The sequence below is a fragment of the Pygocentrus nattereri genome, chromosome 23 (assembly GCF_015220715.1).
Source record: "Pygocentrus nattereri isolate fPygNat1 chromosome 23, fPygNat1.pri, whole genome shotgun sequence".
Lineage (NCBI taxonomy): Eukaryota > Metazoa > Chordata > Actinopteri > Characiformes > Serrasalmidae > Pygocentrus > Pygocentrus nattereri.
In genome coordinates, this window is record NC_051233.1 from 26,137,805 (window position 1) to 26,161,468 (window position 23,664).

The following is a 23,664-nucleotide window of genomic DNA, read 5'->3' on the forward strand; positions in this document are numbered from 1 at the left end:
ACTGCTAATTATGAATGTAACCTAATAAGGGCTACTTAGCATTAAGCAAGTTACCTAATGCTAACTGGCTTCCACTGGTTTTCTGTTGTTGTTAGCCATGCTATCGAGCTGAGTGTACTATTCTCTTAAATAAAGCAGTATTAGCTATCCAGTTCACGCTAATCTAGTGCTAAACCCAAAAATGAATTATGAATGTAACTTGGCTGGCGCTAGTTAGTGTTATGAAAAAGTTCCCTCATGCTAATTGGGTCCCATTGTTTTTCCCCCATATTGTTCCCCCCATGTTAGCATGCTGGCTGAACTGTTCTCTTAAAGCACAGGCCACACTCATTTTCTTTCATTGTTGGCCATAACAACATTGTACTACTCTTATAAAAAATAGCTTCCACTGGGTTTCTTTCATCGTTAGCCATGTTAGCATGCATGAACTATTCTTGCAAAAGACTAGCTCCCACTTGGTGTGCTTTCAACTTTTAGCCATGCAGGTACACTGAGTGAACGATTCTTTTAAAGTACAGTTTCCAGTGTTTTTCTTTCTTTGTTAGCCATGCTAGCACACTAAACCTAAAATGCTAATATTGGTAATTATGAATGTAACATAATAGATTCTAGTTAGTGTTAAAGCAACTACTCATGCTAACTGGCTCCCACTAGTTTTCCCTTGTTGTTAGCCATGCTAGAACGCAGAGTGGACTTTTAAATAATGTAGTGTTAGGAATTCTGTTCACGCTAATCCAAAAAAACGATTTACATTCTTACATTTTTAACCGTCATAAGTAAAATTAAAAAGCTAGGCTGAGATCTGTACACATTAGCATATTCTAGTCACCCAGGCCAGGAAGGGTCTCTGTTCCACACTTTTTATTTGATTCCATCAAACAGTTAACACTGAGATGACTGTTCTGAGGACATGACCACACATCAACACTCAATTAACACGCCCTGGTCCACCAACCATCCTACCAGTTTATGTACTTTCACAGATAGAGCAACTGGCGGAACTAGACACAGTTTTTAGTGCCAGTTCTTCTGCTGAAGAAGCTGCAAAAGGGGGAGAACCTGGGCCATACGCACAAGACAAGCAATCAGTAGATTCCATGTATACTCCACATCGCAACAAGACAACGGATGACATTAACTGTGACCTGGGGCTGAGTGAAGTTCATTGTCCAAAACCAGGTCGAGAGAGCATGAGGACAAATACACAGGACGCTGGCGAAGAAGGGACTTGTGGTCCTTAAAGGGGTTGCTGAACAGAGTGTCTTTCTGTTATAAAGGTACAAAGAGGCTGGAGAGCGGTCTATATCTGCAGTAATGCACTATGTGGGACATAGCAAAGTAAGGGGCTGGAGAAAAGCCATGGAATGCATGGGTCTACATAAGGGCCAGCGAGGGGCAAATGGCTTAAGCTTCCGTGCTGCAACTGACAGGTGGCCTGGGTTGTTACAATGGATGGGAACAGTCAAATTGGTCATAATACAAACAGACACTGCAAGCTTTCTCTCTTACTCTTGCACACTTGCTCTCATACAGAGTTCAGACAGAGGGTCTCGTCAGAGGCTTAGTGTGGAAAACAGAAGAAGCAAAGAAGGGATGCAATCATCAAAAAATAAATAAATAAATGAAGCATCAGGGCTGCGTTCTTCTTCTGCCATGTTTCACCCGCCGGGGCTTGAGGATGACATATCTGCTGTAGGTAGTGTGGTGCTCGGACAGGAACGGAATGAAGAACGCCCTGAAGAACCTGGACGATCTGTGGAGGAGAAACATACAGGAAGAGGGAATAAACACAACTTCTGTTTCAAAAAGACCTCAACAAACCAGGGGATCCCAACCTTGGCCTTAAAGTACTCCTGTCCTCCACATTGTCCACTCAGGTCTGCCTTGCTCTAGGAAGGACTTCTCAGTTTTTAAGTCAATTAGCTCATTAGTCGGATCAAGTGTGTTAAGGCAACGGCACACTGACCCAAAATACCCCAACAAACACAATGCTAGCTGTTTGTTTTTTCATGTTCTAGAATGTTAAATGGACCAGAGTGACAATCTAGAACAGTGTGAATTTGGCAGAACATTATAAGGACTACTAACAGTCACAAACTGGGATGGCACACCACCAACACTTTGGAAAATGTTAGATTGGTGTTTTCCTGCCTATAGAGCAGGGGTTCCCGACTCAAGTCTGAAGACCCACTGCCCTGCACAGTTTCAACTGTTCCCTAACACAACACACCTGATTCATCTCAACAAGTTTTTAACGAGTAGCTGATAAGTTGGATAAGTTATGGTGAAGCAGGGGAGAATTGAAACTGCAGGTCAGTGGGTGCCAGGGCTTCAAGTAGCAAATCCATGCTCTAGTACGCAGATTCATCATTGTACAACAAACCAAAATGTTTGAGTTATGTGCCATATTTGTGTGTGTCAGTTGGGAGTCTTTAGAAAGTGGGTCCCCACAACTTGAGAACCACTGTGTTAGAGCTAGGGCTGCAAGAATTAGGCGAGTTGGAAAATTTGTTCATGAATAAAAGGTAAAATGGAAATAGCTTTTTCGAATAAGTGACGGCGTAGCAGGAAAAAAATAAAATAAAAAAAATTCTTCCACGCCATGTAATTCCACTTTTTTTAGAAGCAAAATTGCTCTATAATACTTTATATTGTCTATTCTGACAGATTGCAATGAACCACAAGATGTGTTGAGAGTGATATGATTTCTATTGATTCATTAAACCATTAAAGAAATCTCTAGTTGCACAGAGAAGAAACAGCAGAAAGTTTATGGTTCAAATCGTTAATTGAGGAATAGTCAAAAGATTAATACATTACACAAATAACTTATTTGCAGGCATAGTTTATGCAGAGAAACACAAAATGGTGCAGGGCCTGGACTAGGAAGTACTACAGTGGGGTAAAAACAGATTTGTCTCCATCTAATGAGAGTTCATGGAGGCTATATGGAACTGATCCTGTCAGGGAGCAGATACAGTTTGAACGGGCTCTACAAACAAGGGCACTCCGCACATGCAAATTTCAGCAGCCGTTAATTGAGGCCAATTGCTTTGGATATGTAATACAGTCTGACTGGATCTGCACGGGGGCTTTTGATTCTCCATTACTGCAATCATCACTGCTGTAATGGACTCTGTTACGGAGGTAATTACTATAAATTCATAAGCGAGGTGAAAGACGTTTCCAGAGGACAGGTCCTTGTTGAGCAGATGTTGGAAGAACCACCTAAGATCCTCAGACGATCATAAGCGATGATGTCATGGGACTTTAATAATGGTCTATGGCGCCCTCAGTAGGACAAGCCAAGGCATTACAAGTGTTCATGTCATAAAGGAGTATTAATGGATTAGTGGTGGGGGGCCCTTCAGCAAGACTTAATTCTATGCCTAATGTAACACACCTGTTTGTGATATTTAGAGACACATGAGCATTTTAATGAGGTAAAATAGATGGATGTGGTAGTGCGGCACTGAGAATAAAGGTTTACCTTTGTTCAATTATATGATTAAAGTAGGGCTGTCAAAAGATTAAAATACTGAATAAATAATCATGATAAACCACATTATTTTGTGTAGTTTAATTAATGACATTTGTCATATATGCTCAGATTTGACCCTAAAGAAACATTTAAAAAGCAGTGTATGGTTATAGCTTTATGACAAGACAAAATAAGTACAACAAAGGCTCTTGAGGGAAACAGCAGCTTTACACTTTGCCGTTGCCTTTGTTAGTTTGCTGCTTGTTGATTTATCCATAGATCTCACGCAAGGAGCGCGTTGCCTACCATAGCACTTTAAAAGTGCTTTAAAAGCTGTGATTGAACGTGAGGGCTACAATTATGGATTCCATCATAGCAACATACAGCGCACAATTATGGTTCAAAGGGTCAAACTAATAAACATGTTAAAAACATTTTTGAAAAATGAGTGGTGTTAATAATTTATCACATTAACGCTTTATTAATGCGTTAACTTTGACAGCACTATTTGAAATACAATTTAGAAGAATCATTGTTTGTGCTCTGATGCATCTGTAAAATATCTGCCCTATACTCTTAATTTTATTCATTGTATTTACTTATTTTGGCTTAAATTAAAATTAGATCCTGCCCCCACTCTGCTTATGTAATCACTGCATCCCTCTGCACAATCAAGTTCTACTGTACTGCAAAAGCAAACATTTTAAAGAGAGAAAAAGAGAATTTATTTTGAGTGTCGACATTAGCTTTCATCTGAATGCTATTTTATCCCATTACCCACCTCTAGACAATAATGGCAATAAAAATGAGCATAACTATAGATATCATCATCACATCCATGCTCATGTGCACTTTTTCTTAAAAAACTTACTTTGAAGCATCCAGAAAAGGTTTTTCTGCAATGACGCTCCACTCGTCTTTGTTAGCTGCGTAGCATGGCTCTCGAGGAGCTTCCATGTCTGTCGCCAAGTCTACCAGATAGTGACAGTGCTTCAGATCCACCTACAAGGGGAGAGAATGTCACACTGACCGTTCATACAACCACCAACACGCAGCCTGACTTACTGCAATAATACTAGCTGACAATTAATTGGCAAATAAATTAAATAATTGTGATTAACAAATCTTTTTTTTTTTCCCTTCACTGAATGTAAATGTGCAAGTACAAGCCTGAAGTGGCCAAATGTTGGTGCCTGACTAACCATCTTATTTCTGTGCTGTCCATAGCTCTCAACTGATGAGACACTGCTTGAGGTTAGATAAACAAACATTACTGACTGGTGCCCTCTAAAGGTACCAGTTGGAACTTTTCATGTTCTGATAAAACTCATGATGTTTCAGAAAAAGTGAGAACCTGCCTCAACCCCATGCATGAAAAAGTACCCACATTCTGTTTGTAGCAACTTAACCATAAGCTTGTGAAGGCTAACAGCTGGAGAAAATAATTGTAGTCAGCTTAAATAATAGCTCAATTAAATGTGATCAGGTCATTATTTTGTAATTGTGACCATCTTAAATAATACCACACACAACTTTCTCATAAATGTCATGATTATTTCAGGAACAGAAATAAAACCTATCAAATCTGTGGAACATAAAAGGACTCATAAGATACTGTACTATGATATGAGTAGTTCTCTGAAAAATCTAAGGCAGATACTAATGCAAGGTGTGAAATATAGGGGCTCCTGGGGGGGTCTGAGACCCCCTAACTAACATCTTAAATTTATTATGATGTCATTCTCTCTACAAGGGAAAAAAGTAGACTTTCAAACACAAATTCAGGGAAAAGGCAGTTTAGCGTGCTTCACCACCAAATGTCAAGCTTCTGTCTTTGATATGCTTGCAAACTAGTTCACCCAATTGGTCCTTCATAGCCTAGCAACTGTAACTATGTCCACAGCACCTCTGAAAAACTTCTCAGTATGCCAAAGAACATCCGTAACGCATGAAAACTTGCCCGATTTCCCAAGAATTTGGAGGAAAGAGTAAATTGTTGCTCATTTCTCAAACCAAAAACAAAAGAAGATGTGTGAGATCTCAAATGTTTGGAAAACTGCATAACCAAATTAGCAAGTGAGATAACAGCCAACCAGTGCTGGAGTAGCAAGTCAACATAGGACCCCCAAAATACCAGGCCTAAATCATGACACTCTTGCCTTAATCCATGTTGAGCTGTTAAGTAATCTCGACCTGTTTATGCAATGAAAAACAGAAAGAAACAGCAGCACTAATCATTTTGAAGTCTGCATGTCTTGCATTACTGCGATATGAAGTAACCTTATGGTGTCTTGTGTTATATTGTAGTGCTGTTCCTATACGGCCTTGTATTCTAACCCTCGTCACACAGAGAAGATTTCTCAAAGCCAACATGATGTTCCCTCGGCCACAGATAAACACAGCTGTCACCTCAACCAATCTTGCGATAGTGAGTTCCTCAAGAGACTGCTCTTATGAAGGTAACCCATATTAATGCACTGATTATGAAGATTGTGTGTGATTGTGTAAGTGGATGTGGCTCTAGAACATTTGCACAAGCCAAGTACTTACATCTGGTGAAGCTTTAAGGGCCATATGATCAGTATACTGATGGCTTGAACTGATGGATCTAACAAGCAAACGCTGCACTCACATGTACTACCGATCAAAAGCTTGGAATTTTAATAACTGTTGCTTATTTATGGCAATGATAATACACTGTGTATTTTGAAATATTATAAACCAAGTCATTTTAGTTGGTTCAAAATCATGGAAAAGACAAGAAGTTACTAAAAAGAAATTCTTTGCTGTTATGATCTGTTCACAGGAATTACTGTCTGCCTGATTTGATCATCACCAAGATTGATAATGGAATAATCTACAGTTCTGTTAATCATCAACACATGCATCCAACATCTCTACACCTTTTTTAGGTTGTAGAGCAGTAGCGTTATAATATAATCCTTTTATACATGTGTCTGCAACAAATTTTGTTTTATATTACTGAAAATAGTGATTCAATCTTGAAAGCTGCTTGTATGACGCCGAATAAAATGTGTGCTGAAGATGGGTGGAGCTGTAAGCGGGTTGGGTGAAGAAGGTCACTCACATATCTGGAAGGCTCTTCTAGATTCTGGTCGTTCATGTCTGTTGGCAGGATCTGTGTGGCATCAGGTCCTGAGGCATAAGGCTTGGGCAGCTGCCCCCGGAACTCTGACTGGATGAACTGTAGTTGCCAGCTGTGGGACGGACAAACAAGAAAAAAAAAAAACATACAGGTTAGAGTTGAACAGGAAAAAAAAGTTCAGATCAACTGTTTTTTCAACCCCTTTAACGCTACACACTGATTTTCAGATTTTGGGACACATTTACATCAAAACAATGGACATAACTGCTCAGCATGTGGCCATGAGGGACATGAGGGCCTCACTTTCTGCTCTAAAATTCAAGGTTCAAAATAAGGCTCTGCCTATGAACTAAAAAACTATGCGTTACGGTACTGACATGAAAACGTGGGGCAGCTTTTGAATAAAGTTACTCATGAATAATATAAATTGTTTTAACTTCACATTAAAAGATGTTCACATCTTTAAAATAAACAGCTAAACAGAATGCAAACAAAAAAATGTGAGAAAACTGATACCAAAACTTTTACAAAAAAAAAAACAAAACATGGAAGTGGGCTACAATTATACGGATTAGCATAGTTTATTTCTGTGAGATTACAAGTGCTGTAAATAAAATCATGTCACCTAAACATTCTGCTTTTCTGTAATACAATAAACATGTCATCAAATATCAGCGTGATATATTGGTCAAATTTAAACATCCGTCTGAGGCTGATCTTACTTTTTTTTTTTTAACAAATATCAGTTGATACTGATATGATTCTGATATCGCTGTGCATCCCTGGATAAAATAGCTAGAAAAAAAGAAAACTGACTTAGGCTTAACACAGACAATACAGTTCTAGTGAAATGTCCTGAACAGCATTTTAGTCAAACTAAGAGACTCACTGAGTGAAATCACACTGAAATAATTTGAACACGTCTGGCCTTACTGACTTGTTGGGCAGCAGGAAGCTGCTGGGGAAACGGTACCACTCCTTCCCCACACACACACTGACCGGCCTGCCCTCAGGCACTGTGTGGATGGCTGGGTCTTTGGCTATGCGGTGAAACTCAGGATACAAGTCCAGAGGAGCATGATAACCTGCAACAATTACACATATCACAAATCAACCAACACCAAGAGTTTGTAAAAATTCAACATAAAAATAATAAAACAATCTTCAGTGTTTGAGGATGCACTTACTATTGGGTGAAGAAGTTTGTAGATGCACTTATTATTATTATTATTTGTACATGCTCACCTTTACTGTCTTCAACTGCCATTTAGCTAAAAATTAGGTCAAAAAAATTGACCTTAAAGTTTCGCCAATCATAAACTTGTATCTAACGCTAATAATTAGACAATTCAAGTTAGAGCAGTACAGTCGAGCCATGTGTAAACACAAAAAACAAGCGGGACATTTAAACCCTTTAACTCCTTATTGTTCAGTTACTAATATTAAGGATTATTATTCAGTAACTACTATGAAAGTAATATGCAAATTTTGCAACTAGGACAGTATGGACCCTTAATAATTAAGAGGGTTAAAGGAAAAGTTCTCTAAACTGCTTAGTTATTTTGTATGGTCTTTATGAACACAGTATATGCACAATGTTGTGGTCACCTCGGAAGAGAGACACCGAGCGCGAGAGAGAGAGCACAGCGAACAGAATCACAGAACCCAGAGCCAGCCAGTTGGAGGAAATGGTATAGTGTTCCAGACGATAACGCTGGAACATGAAGTGATAGCACTTCTGTAGGGACAAACACAGGAGGACAAACTGTACAACAAGCAAACCATACAGCTCAGAAGATGCTGGCAGTTACAAAACTTTAAACAAAGAATTTTAACAGCCTTACATGCAGATTTGCTTATTGTGGTAGTTGCTGTATTTATATGTACTGTAGTTATTATAAAATATACAAAATAAGCAGCAAAAAAATTATATATATATATATATATATATATATATATATATATATATATATATATATATATATATCCTCAGGGACCAAATTTAAACATGCCATTTGAATTTGTCAGCTTTTTATGTATTTATTTCAGTCTATTTGCTATTATTGAGTTTAACCTATTGTAAGTCACAAGCTTATGAGGAACGTGTGAATGCTCTGCATGACTGTGCTGTGAGTGCTGTGCTGTGTTACCTGGAGAGAGGAAAGTGCCACGGCCCCACACAGACAGATGAGGGGGTAGATGGGAAACAGGAAGCGCTCCTCCTTGTGGGGACGAGTGAAGAAAACCAGCATCCAGAGGTACATGGGAGACAGTGTGAGCCAATAGGGACGGCCAAGGTTCTGCACTGCAGAGAGGGGGGGAATGGGATTTAGAGTTTAAATCAGTGGCCCTGGAGGGTCCAGCATAGTTTGGTGATTTTCCTGCTTTTAGTACTCCTACCAAACCTAGCAGTTAGCTGCTGACTTGATTCAGGTGTATTTGAGTAGGAGAAGCAGCAAATTGTGCTGGACTTTGGCCCCCCATGACTGGAACTCATCAACGCTTATTTAAATGTCTTTAATAGAGTCAGTGTTAGGCCTTTTATTATGTGGGGCAAATGTCACAGTCTGGTTTGAAATCACAAAAATATTGACAAGAGCAGAAGTCACAGCACCACAGTATCAACTGATGTTGAGCTCAGAATAGACAATAGTGTGAAAAAGAATGGTGGCAAAATGAACTTCTTAAATAAGCCTGTCACAATCATTGCATAATCGATTAAAGATTACTGCGATTGTTTTTCCACATGTTAGCTTTCACATGGCAAAATACAGAATGTGAATGGGTAAGATTTTACCAGTTGGGTTAAGGTAAATTAAAATAAAGTAAATAAAAGAAAATACATTATACATTTATTTAGACACAACACTGGTCTTATGAATAATTTTTCATAAGTTCTAACCTCTGATTGGTGCTATAAGGTTAGAGGGCAATGGTGAGCTTTTTCATTTAAGCATGGGCTGTCTGTCTTCAGCTAGGAGCTAGAATCAACAGCTAGGAAGCAAGACAGCTAATTAGCCAGTTTGGTCACTTGAGAAGTGTACTTTGATACAATTTATTTAGGAAGATTAATCACGGGCTAAAAGTGTTATTGGTTGCTCACTTGGTTTAAAACGAAATTTTCAGAAATTTTCATGAGGTTTCAGTGCCGTTAGTGGTTATTGATGGTTGCACTGAAATTTTGTTTGACAATGTGAGTGCTAATCAAATTACTCGAAGTCACTGTTCGGTTACTGGAAAGTGCCCAACCTCACTCTCTCTATCGCATGTGCAAGCACACACACCCACACACACCTCACTCACCATTAAACCTCTGAAGCAGGGCCTCCATTAGAGCCGTGAGGGGAAGCGAAAACAAGGCCAACACAAACACAATGTTAAAGTTGAGGAAACCATTCACAAAGTAGTAGTGCCAAGGTTCAGTGCCTGCAAGACGCGAGAAGAAAAATCAAGCTTCAACATAGTGTGTTATCATCTGGTTAGACATATACAACAGGAATGGAAAAAAAGAAGATATAGAGAAGATATATATAAAAAAGAAGGTATTCACCATATTAAATGGTTTTAGATAATGAAACAAAATATACAAGACAAAAAGTATATTTATGGGAAAAAAAAAACAGCTTGTAAATGATCATTTCTCTTACTGAAGGAAAAACATTTTGCAACACCTACATCACCCATTTGAAAATGAAAAAAAAGTAACTGCCCCTTTCTCTTGATAACTGGTTGTGCCACCTTTAGAAGCAACGACTGCAACCAAACACCTCCTATTAGTGGAGGGCTTTTGAGCATGAACTGTCCATTTAAGGTCCTGCCACAGCATCTCAAAGGGATTTTTACTAGGCCTTCTTCTACTACTACTTCTTTTGAGCCATTCAGAGGTTCACTTGACAGCCCTTGTTTCAGATTGTTGTGTTGAGCTCCAGATTACAGCCTGATGAACAAACATTCTCCTCAAAGATTTCTTACAGAATAGAACTCATGGTTCCACTGACTACAGCAAGTTGCCCAGCCTCTGAAGTGGCAAAGCATCACCACACCATCACACTATGTGAGAGGAGCTACATGTTCTTGTTGGTTAGCAGTAGTTTTCGCCTTGAAACTCTCACATGGCTGTCATTTTTGCCCAGTCTCTTTCTACTGGTGGAATCATGAGGACTTTCCTTATAATAATAATAATAATAATAATAATAATAATAATAATAATAATAATACATTTTTTATTTAAAAGTGCCTTTCAAGAAACCCAAGGACACTGTACAATAAATAATAAAAGAAAAAAAGGTAGATAAAAAAGTAAGAACATGACCAAACATACATAGACACATACAAAACCATAACACAAACACAGAATCAACCATATGCTAGTTTAAAAAGATGAGTTTTGAGTCGGGATTTAAAAACATCAACAGATGAACAAGCTCGCAGTTCATCAGATCATTCCACAGCTTTGGACCCACGAGACAGAATGATCTATTACTAATGGTGCTTAGCTTAAAATGTGGGACCTCAAGTGGAGGCTAGAGGACCGAATCCTAGAAATGTTATCAAGATGGTAAAAGGCTGTCCTACATGTGTTGTTAATGTGCGATTCAAACAATAATGTAGAATCAAAAATTACTCCAAGATTTCTCACGTATGTAGAGGTAGAGACAACAAAACCAAGGATATAGACATTTGTGTCACTAAGCCTCCTGACTGTTGCAGAAGAAGCAATTATGATGGCTTTAGATTTTTTATTATTCAGGCTCAGGAAGTTCTCCACCAGCCAAGCCCTCATGTCAGTTAAGCAATTCAGCAAGGCACTAGGTGGCAAGATGTGAGAAGGCTTTGTACAAATGTATATCTGGACATCATCGGCAAAACAGTGAAACTGCAGCCCAAGATGTCTAATGATGTTACCAAGTGGAAGGATGTACAAAATAAAAAGCAGGGGCCCAAGAACAGAGCCCTGGGGGACACCATGTGACAAAGAGCATGTGTCACAGATCGAAAACTTCCCATTGAAACAAACTGCTGCCTACCAGAAAGATATGATTGGAACCAAGCTAATGCAGTACCAGTTATGCCAAATATATTTTTGAGACGAGTTAGTAAAAGGCTATGACACACTGTATCAAATGCTGCAGTAAGGTCCAATAGGACAAGCAGACTCAGCAGTCCTTGGTCGGCTGACATCAGCAAATCATTGACAACCCTAACAAGAGCAGTTTCTGTGCTGTGATTCCTCCTAAATCCTGATTGAAAGACCTCAAACAGATCACATGATACAATATGTTCTGTTAACTGAGCAGCTACTGTACGCTCCAACAGTTTAGCAAGGGATGGGAGATTAGAGATGGGCCTATAATTTGCGAGATTCTCAGGATCTAAGCCAGGCTTCTTGAGAACTGGAGTAATAGCTGCCAGTTTCAGAGAAGCTGGGACCATTCCTGAGCTAAGTGAAGCATTGATAACCCTGGTAATAAAAGGACAGATAAATGGCAAACAGGCTTTCACCTGCTGTGTTGGCAAGGGGTCTAACTGACATGTAGTTGCCCTTGAGGAATTAATAATCTGTGAAACATACTGTTGGTTTACAGTATTGAACGTAGAAAAATAACTGCCGCTGAACTGAGAAAATAGTTGTAGAATGTTTGGGGTAGCTGCCGTAGGCTGAAACTGAGAGTAAATTGTGTGTATTTTATGATTGAAAAAGTTCATGAACCGAGAACAAAGTTCAGCTGAGGGAACCATGGGGAAACTTTTCACAGGGCTCAATAACTTATTTGATTTGAAAATCAAAGAACACCGCTTTATGTTCAGATACGCACAGATCAATGCCTTTCACATTAAAAGGGGTTTTTCCCAGAGAGCAAACAATGTCCAAAGTGTGGCCATTGTTATGAGTAGGAAAATCAACATGCTGAGATATACCAAAACTCTGTAAAACATTAAGAAATTCTTCAGCAAAGAGACAGTTACCAGAATTGACATGAATATTAAAGTCACCAAGCAGCAACAGATCAGAATAAACAGGAATATGAGTGGAAATTAGCTCAGAAAATTCAGCCATAAAAACAGATGAAGTTTTATCTGAGGGACAGAGGCCTGCAGCTCTTTAGATGTTCATCTAGGTTGTTTTGTGACTTCCTGGATGAGCCGTCTCTGTGCGTTTCAAGAATTTCTGTGGTTCAGTCACTTCTAGTAAGATTTACATCGGTACCAAGTTTCTCCATTTGGAGATAATGATTCTTACTGTGGTTCACTGGAGCCCAGAGCCTTAGAAATGTCTTTGTTATTCTTTCCAGGCTGATACATTTCAATAGCTTACTTTCTTTTCTCTTCAGAAATCCCTTTTGATCATGGCATAGTATGCTGCTTGTTGAGCCCTTTTAGCCTACTTCAAATTCCTGGAAAGCTTCTGTTTAAGAGATTTGACATATAGGCAGTAATCAAACCTGGGTGCGTCTAGATTAATTGATCATTATCAACTGAATGTAGTTAATTGGATGACATTTTCACACTTTTGGTGTTTGATACCCGTTTTCCTTCAATAAATAAAATGATGATTTAAAAACTGTATTTTGAGTTTACTCAGGTTGTCTTACAATACGATATGGATGGGAGAGGTTTAATATGCAGTGGCATTACCATAGAGATCCGGCCCATGAGGAGTGAAGACGTTGTACAGTATTATATTAAGAGGTGCCACCACCAGCTTTCCATAGTAATAACTATCCACTACAACTACAGGGACCTATAATAAAAGAACACATCATTACAAAAAAGTGAAGAGAGCAAAAATATTGTATTAATTCCTACAAGAGCCCAACTGTTAGTATTTTTTTCAAAAAGATCAATTATACAATATTATGACAATTACATCAACAGTGATATTATTATTATTGTTATTATGAAGACAAAAGAAGAAGAATTTTGTAATGAAACATGTAGTCAGTGAATGTTCTTTAAGACAATATCTACAAGATGCTCTGAAAAGCACACTGCCCACCCACAGTTTTAGTTAAGCAGAGCTTTACTGATATATTTGTCAATGATTTATCAAATATGTTATCCCACAGAGTCATTAATACTTGACAAGTGCTGATATTCCTCACTCAGGTTGATGAAATAAACTTACATAATACTATATTTTTTCTAACCCGATTTTCTCCCCAATTTTAGTCGTTTCCAAATCCATCTGCTACTTAGGACTCCCCCAGTCACACGATGCCACCAACGCTAGGAGGGTGGGGCTAGCACAGGCTTCCTACTAGACCTGTGAAACCAACCGCTGCTTCTTTTTGAACTGCCGCTCACGCAACGTCACTGGACAGCCGAACGCGCTCGGAGGAAAGCACCAACCGCCAGACCTGTTACGTCAGCTACCAGACGCCTGCGCTGACTAGCATCGCGTTGAGTGATGGGGAGGAGAAGCGGGGCCATCCTACCCGCCAGAGAGAGTAAGGCCAATCGTGCTCTCTTGTACTTCCGGCTACAGATGGCTGTAGCATCACCAGGGATCCAACTCGCGATCTCCTGATGACAGGGCCAACGCTTAGATGGTTGCGCCACATGGGAGCCCCCTCATTTGATATTTTGATACTTTATTATTATTATTTATTTTATTACTAAAATAAGTCAATAACATTTCACAAATCTCACAATGTTGACGTCTCAAGTACATAAACAACATATATTCTACTTAACAAAAGCAGTATTTCTAGCACATTATATTTGGTGGCTGCTCAAAATGGCACCACATTCCTGCATGTGTTTCTATTTTACAAAATGTAATGAGACATTGAGTGCTTTATTTGTAGTATTTCCAAATTCTGTGAAACTTTAATATTTGCTGGCCAAATGACATATGTTTTTTGATATTCTACAGCAACAGGATGACAAAAAATTTATCCCATAATCATTATCTGTGGGTTTGAAGGTCAGTGCAATGAGGGGTCAAAGTTTAACAAATTTAAACTTGTGTTGGGTCACTCCACAAAGACAGGGCAGCAAAAAACAGCTCCATAGAAAATGAGTAGCCAAGACGTATGCAAAACTTTTTTCGTGTGACGGCATGAACGCTGCTTTATTACGGCATATCTATGTACTTTTGGCCAAGTTGTATGGCTGAAGGTGAATAAACGTTTATTGACTCTCTTTATTATGATACTTTGTGCTTGAAATATTGAAGATATATGTTATTCAATTACCCTCCATCTTCCTGCAATTTGTAATACAACTTCTTGTCCTCTTTGGTCTTATTTGGTCTATCGTCATTCAAGAATTAATTATGATGTAGGAAAACTACCAAAATTAGCCTCTTCAGACCAACTGTTAACTAAGCATTTGTCACAGATGGAAGAGTGAAACATCTCTGCTTACCAGAAAGAGCACCAGGGCTACAAGCGTCCATGTAATGAAACTTTTCCACTTCTTCTTCAGCAAGAGGAGGTCGAAAGCAATGGGTATCCTGCAAAGCACAAAAGAGCACTGCTGAAATCTCATAGTGTCCTGGGGAAGTTCCATGCATGCCAGAATAGAACATTCATTCTATTATTTTGTATAAAAACCTTCTTTACTTGGTTTTATGTTTAAATTTTAGGAGACATTTCCCCACATTAAGGAGACCTTTTAATATTGTATTTAATACTGTATTAACAGCACAATGCGGTTTCATTTTGTCAGGATATAAATTAATCTCTGTACTGGAAACGAGGATGCACAGTAATATCAGAATCATATCGGTATCAGGTATCAGCATCAGACAGTAATTTAGACTTGACAGTATTTCTAATTGATACTTGATGTATATACTGTACTGAGGAAGAGCAGAATGTTTAGGTAATGCTGGGCTTCTGTACTAAAAATATTAACATATTAGTCATTTTACTGCACTTGAAACCTTCTTCAAATTTATGGCTAATCCAGGTAGATGTAGTCCTACTTCTACATTTTATGAATATGTACGCATCAGAATCTGCTTCAGCAGATATGCACATGACAAATATATCATATATTAGCATGAGTTCAGAATTCCCATATTAGTGGACAAATCTACATATGTAGACGCTTTAGGGCTGCACAATGTATTGTTTGTGAATTATTACTGTAATATTGGTCTTTGTAGTACTGATATTGTACATACACTATATTTCCAAAAGTATTCACTCACCATTCACTCACAAATCACTGGATTCAGGTGTTCCAATCACTTCCGTGGCCACAGGTGTATAAAACCAAACACCTAGACTGCTTCTACAAACATTTGTGAAAGAATGGGTTGCTCTCAGGAGCTCAGTAAATTCCAGCATGGTACCATGATAGTCCAGTTGTGAGATTTCCTCACTACTAAATATTCCACAGTTAACTGTCAGTGGTATTATAACAAAGTGGAAGCGATTGAGAATGACAGCAACTCAGCCATGAAGTGGTAGGCCATGTAAAATGATAGAGCAGGGTCAGCGGATGCTGAGGCACATACTGCGCAGAGGTCACCAACTTTCTACAGAGTCAATCACTACAGACCTCCAAAGTTCATGGGGCCTTCAGATTAGCTCAAGAACAGCGTGGAGAGCTTCATGGAATGAGTTTCCATGGCCAAGCAGCTGCATCCAAGCCTTACATCACCAAGCGCAATGCAAAGCATCGCATGCAGTGGTGTAAAGCACCACCACTGGACTCCAGAGCACTGGAGATGTGTTCTGTGGAGGGACAAATAATGCTTCTCCATCTGGCAATCCGATGGATGACTCCAACATGACTGCGCACCAGTGCACAAATCAAGGTCCATAAAGGCATGGATGAATGAGTTTGGTGTGGAAGAACCTGACTGGCCTGCACAGAGTCCTGACCTCAACCCGATAGAACACCTTTGGGATGAATTAGAGCGGAGACTGTAAGCCAGGCCTTTTTGTCCAACATCAGTGTCTGACCTCACAAATGCGCTTCTGGAAGAATGGTCAAAAATTCCCATAAACACACTCCTAACCCTTGTGGAAAGCCTTCCCAGAAGAGTTGAAGCTGTTATAGCTGCAAAGGGTGGGCCAACATCATATTAAACCCTATGGATTAAGAATGGGATGGCAGTGAATTTCATGTGTGTGTGAAGGCAGACGACCAAATACTTTTGGAAATATATAGTTCACAGTATGTGTGCAGTGAGCGTCTTGACCAACCACAGCAACCACAACTTTGAGCGTTCTGAGAATCAAAGCACTGAAAAGTAAATTATTTTGATGAAAATAATGCAGGACGATCTTTAAGCTGACTAGTGCAACATATATATATTGCCTATCACAATATGTTATATGGTAAAAATATTGTAGTTTTCCTCCAGGTTGCACTTACCCCAGCAGAGCACTGAAGGGCCAGCCCACAATTGCCCCTGCTGCTACACCCAGTATAGCCAAACTGGGTCGCCCTAGGAACCAGCCAGTCATAGCAACCACTGTGCTGTACATGCAGAAAGTGCTGGGCAGGAAAGCTGTGCACGCAACATGAACACACATACAGGATTTGAATATATGAATGAGTATATCATGTCTTTTGAGCATGTTACTTTTATGTCCAGCTTGGTAGATGGCACCCCCAACATACTGCATTTCACTCTTGTAGACTGATAATTACCCACACAATCTTGTAAGTGCACAATTTCTATTCGATGGGGGGGCATAAATTATTAAATGTGCTATGAAGTTGCACAGGCCACAATCCCCCCCCCCCCCCCCCCAATGTATTAAATTCAGCAAATAAACCTTGTATATTAAAATGTGCCGAAGAGTTTTCTCTGTAGAGGACATGTTAACTTACTTTGACTCAAAAATCAACAAAATATCATCTGACCAGGGGCACCCAAACATTTGCATGAAGCTGTCTAGTTTAAGGTTCATGCCAAGTACTAGACGTTTGAGAGATCAACACTGTGAATTTGTGTAATATTTATTTTATTGAAGGTTAAATATCATTTCGAAGGCTAAGATTTTAGGCTTAACGTCAGTTGGAAGTCACGATACATTTTCTTTTCATACTGTGATTTATGGAATCCCTCATCGCCTGTTAAATATATATTATTATTAAAGTTTATTAAGGCTTACATTAATTATGTCAGATTTTTTGAAATCTGTAACAATATCTGAGACAATATTTTAAAATTAGTTGTGTCCTGTGTATATTATTTGCTGATGTACATACCTGCAGAAGAGCAGAACATCCCTGCGCTCAGGACCAGGAAGGCAAGCATGAGGCGGCCAACATGCAGACCAAACTTCTTGCATACTGCCCTGCAATTAGCACACAATCATAGCGCTTTACAGCATCCTTATCATCTCCCAGAGTGACTTTTAATGGTTGCCTAGTTATGGGGCTGTTTGTTGTTCACAATCTTTAGGCTCATTGCAGTAAAATTCATATTATGAGACATTGTCCTACCAGTACCCCCCTCCTCTACATTGATCCCAATCACAATATAGTGGAAATAAGCTGTTCAATGCACTCACTTGTAGAAGTAGAGCTCACAGACGCAACAAGTGAATGCCAACACGCAGCGGAGAAAGTAAAACACAAGGACCTGAAAGACAACAGGAGAGAACATAACAGCGGGTTACGTCAAAAAGGAAATAGTTAGATAAAATAAATACATAAATACATAAATAAATAAATAACAGGGATACTAATGATAGTAAAATAGGTTACAAAAAAAACAATAAAGAAAATGGGTAAAATTGTAAAATAATAAGATAAACACAATTAATTTAAAAAAAAATCAGCAAAAGTAAGTAAAATAGTAAGAGCTAGTTTTAAAGATGCTAAAGTGAAGAAGGTTTTTGTTTTTTCCTTAGTCATAGAAGGAGCCTATGCTATCATTATTATTATTATTATTATTATTATTAGTAGTAGTAGTAGTAGTAGTAGTAGTAGTAGTAGTAGTATTAATCTGTCCCAGTGGAGATAGAAGTGGGTCAAGTACAAAATATTGTGTTTCATTTAAATATGTAGATAACCAGTTTAACACAATTCCAAGAAGTCTAGGTTCTGTTTAAGAAGAATTTTATATTGTATGTAAAACTGCTTTGATATGTTAAGGGAGATCTGATGATATAAATGGAATCAAATTGAATACAACAAGGACACTTTGAATTCAAAAGAATTGATTATTATGAAACACTTGAGTTTGATGCTATAACTATGTTGTCACTGTCTAAGCAAAACCTTGTATTTTCAAAAAGTTACATTTACAGGAGAAGCAAAAAAAAAAAAAAAAAAAAAAACCCATTCTTAACTGTAAATAGATGCTAATGAAACAAGATTTTTTTCCAAGTAATTTTCCATTTCCTTTTTCACTTTTTCCAGGAGTATTTCCATTGGACCACTCAACATTAAATTTTAATATATGGTAAAGGATACCTGCCATTTTCTAATTCATGAGAAAAAAAAAGACAAAAAACAGAGATGCAGGGTTTTATTCCTACATCACACACCATATTATATTACATTATTTACAAATAAACACAAATAAAGAGTAAAAAGTAGATGAGTTGTTGTGAGCTAGTGATTTAACACAATGAAGCATTAAGTAGCCAAAGCAGGTATTGGATGATAACTACAATTAGTAGTGGGCTACAATAAAGAGAGGTTTGGAAATGGTTAAATAAACACTGACATCTAAAATAATTACATCTTGTATTGATTTATTCTAATATCAGTAGTTTTCTGAGGACATAAACACACTGCCAATAAAATATAATTTATAACTATATAACTATATAACATTATTATATTATAATAAATCATTTTAAATATAATTTTCACAGATGCCTAAAAATACAGATGGAGGCTAATTCTATTACCTTGTTGGTCTGCAGTATCTTGGCATGAAAGCAAGCAGGAAGGGCATGGAGCCACAAGTAAGCATAAGAGCGAATGGCATAGGCTGGGGAATACTCCCATGTCTGCATCCCTTTTCCATAAAGCAGGTAGTGTGTCTAAAGAACAAGGAAAGAAGTGCTAATTAATCACATATAAAATATAAGGGTAACACTTTTATGGTGGTCCACTGTAGATGCTCTGTAGATGCTCATGCTGGCTTTAACAGATATATACACTGTATAGCCTTAAGCAAGGGTGCTCAGTCTTGGTCCTGGAGATCTGCCAACCTGCAGTGTTTAGCTCCAACTTAAATATAACACTCCTGATCCAAGTAATCAAGGCATTTAGGGGCATCTGAATCTTAGAGCCAGGTGTACTGGATCTGAACTCTCCAGGGTGGCAGATTTCAAGGACCAGGTCAAAAGTATATGGATACCTGACCAACACATCTACACTATACGGACAAAAGTATTGGGACACCTACAGGAGATTTTATGACCTTCCATTATAAATCCATAGGCATGATGCTGGATGAGAGGGCTTCACTTGCAATCTCCATTCTAGTTCATTCCAAAGGTGTTCAATGAGGTTATGATTTTTACACATGGGCACAGTCTTATATACAGGGTCTTGGAAGCATACAGTTGTCCAAAATGTATTATATGCTGAAGCATTAAGATGTCCCTTCACTGGAACTAAGGGGTGTAGGCTAAACCACAGCATTATCCCTCCTCCACCAAACTTTACAGTTGGCACAATGCAATGAGGCAGGTAATGTTCTCCTGGCAGTCACCAAACCCAGACTTGTCCAGCTGACTGCCAGACAAAAAAGCGTGAGTCATCACTCCACAGAATATGCTTCAACTGCTGCTGGGCCCAGTAGCAGCATGCTGTACACCACTCCATCAAACACTTGCCATTGTGCTTGGTGATGTAAGGCGTGTATGTAGCTGCTCAGCCATGGAAACTCTGCGATGAAGCTCCCAGCACACAGTTTTTGTGCTTGTTTATTAATACCAGAGGAGGTTTGGAATTCTGCAGTTATTGAGTCAGCAGAGCACTGCAACAGAGCATGTTTGTTGTTTTTTTTTTTGTTTTTTTTTTTTACATGCTTCACACCTTAGCACTGAGCAGCTCCATTCTGTGGGTTTGCATAGTCTTTCTCTTTGTGGCTGAGCTGTTGTTCCTCTTGGACACTTCCATTTCACAAGTATAGCACTTGCAGTTGCCTGGGGCAGATCTAGCAGGGCAGAAATTCTCCAAACCGACTTGCAGCAAAGATGGCATTCCTATGACAGCGCCACATTTGAAGTCACGGAGTTCTGCAGTATAAACCATTCAACTGGCAATGTTTGTCTGTGGAGTTTGCACGGCTATGTGCTTGGTTTTATAAACCTGTGAGCAATGGGTGTGCCTGGAACACCTGAACTCAATAATGTCCACATACTTTTGGCCATATAGTGTAAATAAATATCTATAAAATTTTTACCTAATCCTAAATCTAACCTCAACCTAGAACCAAAACCTAGGCATAACCCTGGCTCTAACACTAATCCTAAACCTCAAGTTTCACCATATGGTTCAATAATGTTCACGTTTGTAGATAAGCTATTGGGGGATCATATTTATATTTAAAAAAAAAAAAAAAACATGAACAAAAGAAGTTTTAGCAAAGAATTTTTCGGCACTATGCTGCCTGAACACTGTCATACAATTAGTTAAACTCACCGGCTCCCAATAATTGAAGGTTTCATCACAGTCTGAGATGTTGCTGAGTAGGGCAGCACAGAAGCGGGCAGACACCAGGCACTTGAAGGCTGTGGAACCTTCCGGGGCCCACACCTGGCCTGCTTTACCAGATGACCTAAAATGGTAGAGGGGTGTGGCATAAGGGGTGATGTGCTTATCTGGGAAAGATCTAAGAAGCAGCCAGTGGGGGGACAGTGCAAGGAGGGTGGATAAGGTTATGCCACTAATATCAAAACAGCACTGCTGCCAAATACAACAACTACCTAAGAGAGTTATGCTGCTATTTAAATCATGCCTTTCATACTTGTGTAATCTGTATTAATGTTGACCCATATTCTTGTATATGTTACACTGTTCTTATGGTATGTGTAACAGATTGCAACAACCTATAAGTCAGTCCAATAAAAAGGAAGTACATCAATATTTCAAGCTTTCATTCAGTTGTTGCAATGTAACTAAAAGCCATTAAGTGATATGATCTTAAATTATTATCACCGTCAAACATTGCAAACTTTTGGGTGCCTATGGTTAAATTAGCAAATACAACCAGTTTTACCTTTAAATGTTGATAAAAATAGTAAAATAGTGGTGAATTTGAAACATTTTTTGGGACTATTTTGCTTTAGAACACTCTGCCATAAATAAACTGTAAAAAGTAAATTTTAGGGCTAAAAATTCTTAAAGCTCTCGTACCACATTGTCTCAGGGACCAGGCAATGTATTGATAACCATTCTATGCAATAATTTTCTGTGAACGCCTTTTAAGAGACATTCTTAGCCCTTCAGACGCCTGGTTCCTATCACCACCACTGTGAACAATACTGACTGTAAGTTTCTCCAGAATGGAGCACTTCACATCAAACCACTCTCAAAGACTGTTTAGATATTATCCTACCTGATTTGTGTAGCTGTACATCCTGGGGATACGCATTTTGTCATATACTTTGTCGCTGTGTATAATAATTATTTGTTTACTATTTATATTCTGTATTGCCCACTTACATAATCACCAATTTCACCACATCTTCCATGTACATGCATCTATTAGCTTCCTGAGCATTTGAACCATTAAGGTTAAAATCAGAAGACCTTGCTTTCTAATTGATAATGACTTACTGGTCACCATTACATTTTTTATAAGACACCTTTAGATCCCAATAAATACAGCTAGGATGAGTCACAGGTCACCATTAGGATCCCTTACGTTGTGATCTCAACCAATCAGGAATCAAGTGAAACCTTTAGTGCTTTTGGCCAGGTGAACAGTGAAGTGACTCTGAATCACTTGTGTGAACGTGAACACGTCACCATGCGTCTACAAGGGACACAAGGACTCCCGTTCATTTAAAAATAAAAAAATATAAACAAAAAGGGGCCAAAACTGAGAGCAATGTAATTAGGCAGTGAAGACATGTCCAGCAGCCGGACACACAGTGCATAAGTAACTCCAAGCAAGCTTGAATAACCCAGCTGGCTAAGAAGCTCCTTGATGAGAGAGGAGGAGGAGAATGGAGTCGTCTTCCTATTCAGCTGCTAATTCGAAGTGTCACGTTCCACCTTAAATGCACCCAGAATGTTCCCCCCAGAATGTAACTGCTGCACCATTTAAGGTGGAACGCCAAATTCCCAGCAGGAAACTGGCGGCGAAGGAAGCTGACATAAGCGTCGCGAATGAATGAAACCGATGTTACACGTTGCTCGTTTAGAGGCTAAAACACTCGAGAGGAAACACCTGACGGCCGAATAAATCTGAGGTGTAACGTTACTCGAGTTCCCAGTTAGTCGGTTTCGAGGAGGAATGTGTATTTAGTGGAGTTTGAACTCTGCACTTCGCGTCAGTACGTTGGGTTTCATCGCCGCTGAGCTGAGCTGAGCTGAGCTGTCACTCAGCAAAGCAGCTCGGCATTTCAGCGGCTAACCGGCTCTCTGCGTTACTCACTCGTTCCGTGTTTCGCTGGATTTTCCATCGTCAGCTGCCTTTTCGTCCTTCGCCGCTCGGTTTTCGCCGCCGACTGAGCTGCTGTTGACGTTGTTGGCGTCCTGTTTGCTCCCCCGTCTGTTGCGCTGGCGGACCCCCTTCGTCGCCATGTTTACTACTGGAAAACCATGGCGGCGTCCTGCGCGGCTAACGTTACGCTTTCCTTTCACCGTGAGCCATGTTTGTTTGGGGCAGCTTTAAAAGTCGAGGTGTCGCACAGGCAGAAACCTCACATCTGTCTAGATCACCTAACTACCCGCGTGTTTATCCTGCCCTGTTGTTCGAGCCGCACCGTGGACATGTAACCGAGCGTTATTTCCGTTAAAGGGGAATCCGTCCGAATTTCCGAATTATTCGGTTGTCGGGATGTAAACGAACGGCTGGTTGTGAAATGGTTCTTTACAGTGGTGGTGATGAAACCATTACTCGTTAAGTCTACAACACACATATGGAAATCTACCAGTGAGTGCGAGTGAGTTTTTATGTGTAATGTTGTTT

General features: G+C 39.2%; 1 protein-coding gene across 2 annotated transcripts; it reads right to left on the minus strand.

The window, feature by feature from the left end:
• Positions 1-844: 844 nt before the first annotated feature.
• On the minus strand, positions 845-23,436 carry alg9 (ALG9 alpha-1,2-mannosyltransferase). Of its 2 annotated transcripts, none has more exons than XM_017699897.2 (15): positions 23,128-23,436; positions 21,168-21,357; positions 19,421-19,555; positions 18,071-18,141; positions 17,766-17,854; positions 16,923-17,058; positions 14,958-15,045; positions 13,224-13,329; positions 9,891-10,013; positions 8,738-8,892; positions 8,196-8,325; positions 7,525-7,672; positions 6,570-6,699; positions 4,353-4,483; positions 845-1,753 (listed from the first exon to the last, which is right to left on the minus strand). In XM_017699897.2, exons 1-15 carry the CDS (start codon positions 23,274-23,276, stop codon positions 1,630-1,632), a joined length of 1,905 nt encoding a protein of 634 aa, XP_017555386.1. In that variant the 5' UTR covers positions 23,277-23,436; the 3' UTR covers positions 845-1,629. The 2 variants fall into 2 exon arrangements, with proteins under 2 accessions (XP_017555386.1, XP_017555395.1); XM_017699906.2 differs by having other exon boundaries at positions 21,168-21,303; positions 23,128-23,434.
• Between the last annotated feature and the right edge of the window lie 228 nt (positions 23,437-23,664).